The sequence below is a fragment of the Venustampulla echinocandica genome, assembly GCF_003357145.1.
Source record: "Venustampulla echinocandica strain BP 5553 chromosome Unknown scaffold_10, whole genome shotgun sequence".
In the NCBI taxonomy this organism is placed as follows: domain Eukaryota; kingdom Fungi; phylum Ascomycota; class Leotiomycetes; order Helotiales; family Pleuroascaceae; genus Venustampulla; species Venustampulla echinocandica.
The window spans coordinates 726,474-734,912 of NW_022474215.1; the positions used below are offsets into that span (position 1 = coordinate 726,474).

Genomic DNA, 8,439 nt, shown 5'->3' on the forward strand with positions numbered 1-8,439 from the left:
GGTCGTGGATTGTACCAGTGTCAATGCGAAATGCACAAAGTGGATTGACCCCGCTGATAGCGACCGATTCTTAGGCAGAAGTTTAAGCATACTGGTACACGTGATTGGGTTTTAAGCAAAAGACGTTGACTAATTAAATCTCACAGCCAACTGTACCGCGTTCTAAACAACTGTAGTCCCTAGACCAAGGCCGCAACAATGCCGAAAGTGCTTTCAACGCCGTCGACGGGACAATCGATAATATGACTACAACCGTAGTATTTTCTTATCGCAAACCGAATTCTCATAGATAGCTAAAGAATAATAGTAAACTGATTGTAGCTTTGTAAATTTATGTAGCAGAGATTTGAGACCCCCAAACTATGAAGTCGTTCTGGCACGTAGGGTTTTTTGCTACGAAGGGATGGACGTTACTGTAGTAACTAACTCCCTAGTATAAAGCTTAGGCTATAGTTTTATGAGATAGCTGACTTTGTGTGGAATCTCTTTGGATGTTCTGATTGGGCTTAAACTTCCTCTCGAAGTCACGGGAAGCGCAGTGCGACCTCACCTGCACTGACAACAAACATGTAGTCGGAGCAACAAGGCTCTAGATAAGGCAGGTTTGGTTCTTCTTGCAACCGTACACTGGACAAGAAACTTCCTGAGAACACGTTTGCTGAGGCATGGCGCCGGCGCCAACTACAGAGGATTATTACATGGTCCTTGAAGTAGTACAAACTGCTACGCCCAAGCAAGTCATCCAATCTTATAAACGGCTGGCGCTGAAGCTCCACCCGGATCGGAATGCCAAGCACGATGCTACTGAAGCTTTTCAGCGGGTATGTCAACTTTCTAGGACCTCTTTTTATCGATCCACAAATTGTGTGTACTGAAATCAAACATTGAAGCTCGCAAGAGCCTACGAGACATTGAAGGACGAAAGCAAACGCCGAGCCTACGACAGTATCTACCCCTCCATAACACGAAGTTGCCCATCTCCTCAAACCACACAAACACCTCGTCCGTCTCCTGCTTCGACTCCGCAATCAGGAGCGCTCAGCGAAGCAGCGCAAATCGCCGCACTTCAAAGATCGAAGCAAGAACGCGGTGCACGATGGTGGACCAAGAAGAATGTCCTCGACTCCTCGATCTTCGAGCTGCAGAGATATATTCGGCGGTTGGAGCAAGAAATCAAGAATTTGGATAGTATTGTAGCTGCTGAGGCGGCGGAAGAGGCACGGAAGAATAGTTGGGGGACATGGTTGTTGTCTCCAATATATAAGAGGGCAGAAGATAGCGAGCAGGAGAAAGCATGCAAGGATAGGGAGAGGCAGGAGAGAAGAATTGAGAAAGATATGAAGGAGAGGCGACTGGAGTTAAAGAAGGCGGACTTGAAGAAAGAGGAAAGCCTGTTACAAAAGGCGAAAGAGGAGGTGGATGCGGCCGATCTAGTCGATAATAGGAAGATGCGAGTAATTCAAGATAGGATATGGGCCAGAGAAAATCGGGAGAGGCAAGAGAGGGAGAGGGTGGAGAGAGAGAGAATAGCAAGGATTTGGAAGCAGCAGCAGGAGCAGCGGGAGAAACTAGAGCGGGAGGCGGCAGAGGCGTTGAGAAAACAACAGGCTAAGGAGCGGGAAGCAGCAGAGGCTTTGAGAAAACAACAGGCTGAGGAGCGAGCAGCAGAGCAGAAACAAAGAGAGGAACAGGCCAGGAAATGGCAGAAGATTATCGATGATGAAACCAAAGAATGCCGGGAACAATACGCACATCTCAATATCCCAGAGTGCTTCTTTACAGCTGAGGGAAGCACTCACCAGGCTTCCAGATCAACCTGCCGCCACGACGGCTGGTGGCCAAAAGTACAAGGTCGTACAGCGTGCCCGGAGTGCTATGAGGCTTGGACTTATCTGCTGCAGTGCCCGCGCTGTAAGATGAAGGCGTGTCCGAGATGTCAAGGTGCCATACGGCCGAGGATGCCGCGTAATACGGCGAGGACGAGTCGAAGAGCCCCTCCGAGGGCGAGAACTCCGAGCCCGGGTTATTTTTACAATAACTACTAAGCTTGTGAATATGAGGAGCCTCTTTTATCTCCGCTCCGCGACGCGGTATTCGTTTTGTCTACATAGTTAAATGAGAGGTTCACTCTGAGTTTCTTACCTACGAGATAGGATCTGCCCTATATAATAAGTTGGCTTTCTATAACTGCCCAATCAATACTAGTGTTATCAAATCGTTTCGTAAGGGGATCCTCTTTGCGCTGCGTGACTGAAACTATAACACTTGTGAGCGGATTTCAGGGATCTGTCCGTTTTACGCACAGAATCGTCCAGTTTAGGCTCAGGGAACATTTGCCAGTAACCAGCTGATGCTAGAACTATACCCTGCTCTGTATCTTTTGGTATGATTGCCCTATCGTTCACCGCCACCTTATACTCGGTTGAGTAACGTATATAGCTCATCGTATGTCCTTCCGCTATCCTAGTCAAGAAGCTGACATAACTTAAGCTCGTTTGCCTGTGTCTGTGTCTATGTCTATTGCTAACTTGGGCTCGTCAAATGGATCGTCCAAAGGATCGCACAGTAATTCTTCGTTTAGATCCTATTGGCGGTTTGCTTCGGAGGGAAATGAGTTGTGGGAAAGGTCGGGGCTGCTCATGGTTGCCTTTGGGATAATCACTTCTGGGGCCGGCGTGTGCCCGGCCTTTGCTGTCCAATCTGTGTCATCATGAGTGGGGGTGTTCAGAATGCAGATTAAGACTTACCGATAAGAGTAACTAGGTACTGTATAACCTTGCCAGCGTTGGGTATACTAGCAATCCAATCTTGTGTCATCACAAGTAAGTTAGGTCACCATATCTTTCTAAGCTACAACTTGCTAATGAGGATTATGCAAGCCAAAGACTTTGCAAATGAAACCTATGCTCTACCAATGGTTGCGCAGATGCTATTGCGGCAATGTTGGCTGGAGAGAAGTTAGGTTTGGAACAAGGCATAAGAACGAGTGCTCTACAATAGGGATGTAGCAAATCCTTAGGTGAAATTAAAATTCACGTGCAGATTCCCAGCAGGGGACATAACCTAATGCAAGGTTTAAGCTATGATAGTACTAGCGCGTAGAAAATGCGGGGCTAGATATAATTTATTGACACTGATTTCGACTTTTACTGTACTACCAGGAGAACTTGCTCTTCTCATGTATGATGAATTCTCCGGTGGAGCGATGACGACGCAAAACCAACTTCATGCATGGGCTTGGTGTGAGGTCGGTGAATGGGCGGAGGATGGTGGCGATGAGGTTTGGGAACCCCGTTGATTTTATAGAATCTAGCGTGCATATTAAATGGAACTTGGGGTCAGGGCTGACTTTTTGTGTGCCTATCCCCTATACTTGTGCCAGGACGTAAAATAGAGGCTAGGAATGGAAGAGACGCACACCGCGACGGATTCAGGGGAAGGAAAATAGGGTTGGCTGGAGAAGACTAGGCAAACATGATGCTAGAAACTACTAGGCTCAAGACTTGGGTACGTTTAATACTCGTGGCACTGAAATGTTATCCTCTAGATGGTCCATAAAAATTGAGCGTATACGTGATCAATAGATTTATTGTATAGTGATGCAGGAACAGCTAGCCATTGTGTAACTTAGGACAAATAAACGAACCTTAATCTATTCTTTCCCCGCTCGAATTGTATAGTAACGGATCGTATTCTTCCGCGAAAGCCTTCGCCCGTTTGTCGTTGTACAAATAGAAATGTTGCACCATGAATATAACATCAAAAAACATACTAGCATTTCCTAACGCCAATTTGACTGGGTTTCCTGTTATTCCAGACCAGTCACGTTGCAGGTAACTGTCTATACTGAGTTGGATGACGGAGAGTATTCCGCCAGCGAAATCCAGGAGGATTTGCGCTATTGACCAGCCAGCTGTGGAATGGTTTCGGTAGTTCGTAAGGACTTGGGGCATGTATTTAACGAGCGTGATAAAAAGCTTCACATAAGAAGCGGTGTATATCTGCGCGTAGAGAAACTATTAGATGGGGTACATATATTCTAAAGAATGTATACTGACCACGTCGATCCACGCCCATCCCGTCCGCGGGTCTGGATCGCCCCGCAGAAAAACAATGAAGGCGACCAAACCGACAACTATGAAGCTCCCAACCATTATCCCCATCACGCTTCTGCTGATCCTTACCCCGGGCTCCCTCCTGCCACGCTTTTCAAATCCCCATAATGAAGGCATGAACTGCGATGTAGTTATTATGCTGAGAGCGAGCGCATGCGCCGCGAAGGCAAAATCGTTGAGCTGAACCGTCGGCGTTAAGCCGTGGTTCCTTAAGGCATATTCATGACGGATTCGCGGAGAGTAGAGGAATGCAGCGTTGGAGGCAAAGTATGCCAGGAAGCCTACAACATTAATTGAGGGGAAGTCGATGGTAGTTCCAGTAGTAGATCGTCGGCGGCAGTTGAGGATCGGTTGTGGATAGAACGACAGCGACCAGCAGAGCGTGTATATCCAGCCAAATATCTCGGATACAAGTTCAAGGAATGAATACGAAGCGGCCATATTGGCAGCATCTTGCTAAAGCAACGATAATCGAGAACGTAGAACTCGAGAATGGAGACATTAGATATAGAGTTCTGTGTTGTAGCTAAGGTACCTTATGTTTGTCATCTGTCGTGCTCACGGCTCACGTGGGTGCACCCTTGCACGCGATTATGTACTCGGGACTCGGGCACGCGGGTACGCTAGCGGCAGCCGGCAGAATTTAAGGTTATCGCACACCGCCCAGCATCTTGAGTTCCTCTCGACCGCATTGCAACCGCTAATAATAACAGCCCGTAGTCCCGACCTGGGTCTTCCACATTTCTATGATTCGTATGCCATTTATTGCTGCTCTACTAAACCCAGCCTGGTATTTCCAATTATGATGCTGCATCTCGAATTCCTCGACCTCCCGCAGGAGATCCGCCTCCAGGTGTACAGTTATCTGCTCGTCGTACCAGCGTTCGGCACACCCCAATTCCCAGGCTGCCACGAGACACCCATCTATCCTCAAATTCTGGCCGTATGCCGTGTGATCCACGACGAAGCAAAACATCTTCTCTACAGTCGCAACACGTTCATCGCACATCCTACCGCCCTCTCTTGCCGCCCACGGCTGCGCCTATACTATGATCCCATCAGTCGGCCCGATCTGCGTTTGCTGATCCGAAGCTATTATATATGTCTTCGCTTAGACTGCCCTCCCCCTTACTCTGCAGCAAAAGTCCAGGAAGCATTTACGGGTGTGCATAGACTGACCATCGATGTCATTCGGCCCCCGCGTAATGACCCCCATTACGAGGTTTTGGGCCTATTTGAGGGAGTCAGGGGCGTGAATCGACCGATGGTTATTGGAAATGTTGCCCGCTTCCCGGAATATGCCAAGTGGCTGCAGAAATCCATGTCGACACCTATCGGTGTTGATGTGAAAAGCTTCAAGTGGCCAGAAGAGCGGAATAGTGCCCCGTGAGAAGCCAACCCGATCGCCTCTACAGAGCCGGAAATGGAAATCATTTTAACCTCAGGGAAATACCTACCTTGGGGCAACGCTGCCCTCTTTTATTCTTCTTTCCTTGCAAAGCTGCATGTGGATGGAGGCTGCACAAGGAATACTCGAGATTCCGCACCGCCATGAACCAAACAAGCAGGCTGCGACATCCAGTGACGAGAGGAGAGAGGAAGGGGGGGGGAAAGGCTGTCCACTATCTTGAAGCGAGAAATCACAACGGTCAAGTGTCTTAGAGAGGCTCGGGTGCAGTAGGAGATTCGGACAACTTTATTGATTCACGGCAATACCCTTGTTAACAAATTATCACCCGGCAAATAAAGAACAATATTTAAACAAGCAATATTTAAATAAGCACTGTTTAAACAAGCACTGTTCCTCGAGTATTTCAACTCGCTGCAACTACTATTTAATATAGTTTTCGTTTCTCACCAAACCCGAGCCTTAGTAAGACCAGTCTGGCGCACCGCTTTTGTCTTCAAATATTGAAACGGAGATCAACACCTGCTCCTACCAAGTCAAAATCAACATGCCGGCCACACAAGCCATCCAGCCTACTTGTGCGCCATCTCAAAGTCAAAGCTTCAGTCCAAGCTTTCTAGGCATACCCCGCGAACTACGCAACGAAATATACAAGCTCCTTCTTGTGGACCCGGTTTTAGGGGAGTATTCTTCCGTATGCGAGTACGATCATTTCGGGGGACGCTCTCAATATAACCTCCACCCAGCTATCCTTGCCGTCAGTCATCAAATACACAATGAATCGTCCAATATCCTATATGGACACAATCTATTCTTCATTACTCTACTAGATGATATCGAATGGCTGCCATCAGATATACTGCTTAGTATATCCCCTATCACACGGTACCAACACCATCAATGCGGGCATGGGGAAGAGAAGGCGCTTTCACTCCGCAGTGCCGTGGCAGCAATTTCCAAAGTCAAACGATGGCGGGTGGTTCTTTCGGCCGGGGTTGGTAATATATATTGGGATTCGGGGCCGCCGACACTTGTTTCGTTCTGCAGATCGATATGTCGGACTCCGCTACAATCACTCGACATTGCAATCATCCCTGCTGGTATGGAGCAGGAGGACCTCGAAGAATACTACCCAATTATGACGTTGCTAAATCCCTTCAGAATAATCCGTGGCGTCCAAGACTTTGCGATCCGGGCTGCTATAAGACCGGAGTCCCCAGATGTAGTCGTCGATGTTAGGTGCGCTGAAGATAATGTTGGCAATGCCGACAACTCTGCCTTGAAGCCCTTGGCCGTGGAATTGTCCAAACTACAGAAGATGGTTATGAGCAATGAAGTGGTTGAACTAGTGTTTGACATGTATCGACTACTTATCAGGTATTCAGAAGGGTTTGAGAGGCACCCTCCATTCAAGGGTGACATGTCCCTAAACGACTTCGGTGAGACGACCCCATTCCGCGCGGTAGAATACCGTCGGCATGTGGCCTACGACAGCCCATTCCACCGAGGGCCAACACCTAAGGAAGCCGCTGATCATCCTGTTGAATATAATCTCTTCCTAGCTCAGCTGGCGAGTGATATCAACGATGTCCCCGGGTTTAAGCAGCGCCGCGCCATCGTGCTAGAGTATCTTGAGCCCCAGTACCAGCGAATATGCAAAGCAGCTAGCAACCTGATTGGCTTTATCAAAGAGGAGAAAACACGAGGAAAACTCTTTGATGTCAATAAAACATCCGATGCAATTCTCGACATTGAGTCTGATAGACCTGTGACTGCCATTATTCTCCTTGAAGACTATGGGGCCTCATTCGGGCGCGACATGCCACGGCGTATCAGGTCTTATATTCGACAAAAATTGCCCAAGTTCAACGAACTATATTCTGGATTGAAGTCAGAGATGTTGTTGAATGAGGCTGCCAAGGCGTTAGAAACAGAAGATCTTAGCTACTTCGTCGAACGGTACCAAGCCGCGGTTGACGAGTTGAATATTCAATACTTCGAAATTAGAGCGGCAAGAAAGACCCTCTTTGACTGTGACATCCTAGGGGCGCCTGGGGTCAATCTTGGGCCTGAAATCCTGCCGTTCCACAGCGATGAGCCCATTGACTGGAGCGTCAATGAGCCGGGTCTGAATTCTGCCCACTCTTCCGAAGAACAGGAAGCTGTCCACAATGACACTCTAGAATGTTAGAGGCGAGACGACTATTACCAATCACTACGTTGATTAAACTGCACATCCGTCATAGTATGGAATTGATTTACTGTCTCTAGTTGGACACATAAACGCTAGACATCAACACCCTTCAGCCTCGCACTGTTCACTCCGAAGTACTTTTTTGAACCAAATTGATAGATTATTTAAGCAACTCCGAGCTATTTCAATGTGCATAATAACGTTATTTGGGGTAGAAATTGCGGTGCACTAACAAGTAGTAGTATATCGAATGTCTATAATATCCAGAGGCACTGCCCTAAATAGATATAAATCATGTGGGGATCGGATTTTCGCATCTTCATCAGTATCTTAATTAGCGAAAATTTAAATAGGGGGATCCAATTGATATGCTCGCTAATTTCAGGGGCTCGCTAAAAACACACAACTATACCAATGATACTACGTGACTCTTGCTCCCCCTTTTTTATTTTTTCATTCTGTTAAAGCGCCGCTAAAGCAAAGACATGTGCGATGGCAGATATATGTCTGTGCCGGTAAGTGGAATCCAGCTTGGGCCTCATTTTCCTGTATGATATTAAAACATAGATTACGTGTACTCCGTAGGAGTACGTCACACTCCACGCAACCTCTTGTTAATTCAGCCACAAGGCTAAATGTAGAGAATACCCCCTTCTTCTTAAGCTGTTTTCCTGCAATCCGAAATCCCTCTCTACTCTTAATCTAATATGCCAATCTACCTA

General features: G+C 47.4%; 4 protein-coding genes across 4 annotated transcripts; 3 read left to right on the forward strand and 1 right to left on the reverse strand.

The window, feature by feature from the left end:
• Nucleotides 1-665: 665 nt before the first annotated feature.
• On the forward strand, nucleotides 666-2,045 carry BP5553_09398 (Uncharacterized protein; the record flags this gene model as incomplete). Its single annotated transcript, XM_032018021.1, has 2 exons — nucleotides 666-821; nucleotides 891-2,045. 2 exons carry the CDS (start codon nucleotides 666-668, stop codon nucleotides 2,043-2,045), a joined length of 1,311 nt encoding a protein of 436 aa, XP_031865928.1.
• Nucleotides 2,046-3,647: 1,602 nt separating this feature from the next.
• BP5553_09399 (Uncharacterized protein) lies at nucleotides 3,648-4,556 on the reverse strand (the record flags this gene model as incomplete). Its single annotated transcript, XM_032018022.1, has 2 exons — nucleotides 3,648-4,001; nucleotides 4,059-4,556. 2 exons carry the CDS (start codon nucleotides 4,554-4,556, stop codon nucleotides 3,648-3,650), a joined length of 852 nt encoding a protein of 283 aa, XP_031865929.1.
• Nucleotides 4,557-4,920: 364 nt separating this feature from the next.
• On the forward strand, nucleotides 4,921-5,505 carry BP5553_09400 (uncharacterized protein; the record flags this gene model as incomplete). The annotated part of the gene is made up of 1 exon (XM_032018023.1): nucleotides 4,921-5,505. The coding sequence occupies one exon, from the start codon at nucleotides 4,921-4,923 to the stop codon at nucleotides 5,503-5,505; it is 585 nt and encodes a 194-aa protein (XP_031865930.1).
• Nucleotides 5,506-6,070: 565 nt separating this feature from the next.
• On the forward strand, nucleotides 6,071-7,714 carry BP5553_09401 (uncharacterized protein; the record flags this gene model as incomplete). The annotated part of the gene is made up of 1 exon (XM_032018024.1): nucleotides 6,071-7,714. One exon carries the CDS (start codon nucleotides 6,071-6,073, stop codon nucleotides 7,712-7,714), a length of 1,644 nt encoding a protein of 547 aa, XP_031865931.1.
• Nucleotides 7,715-8,439: the final 725 nt, after the last annotated feature.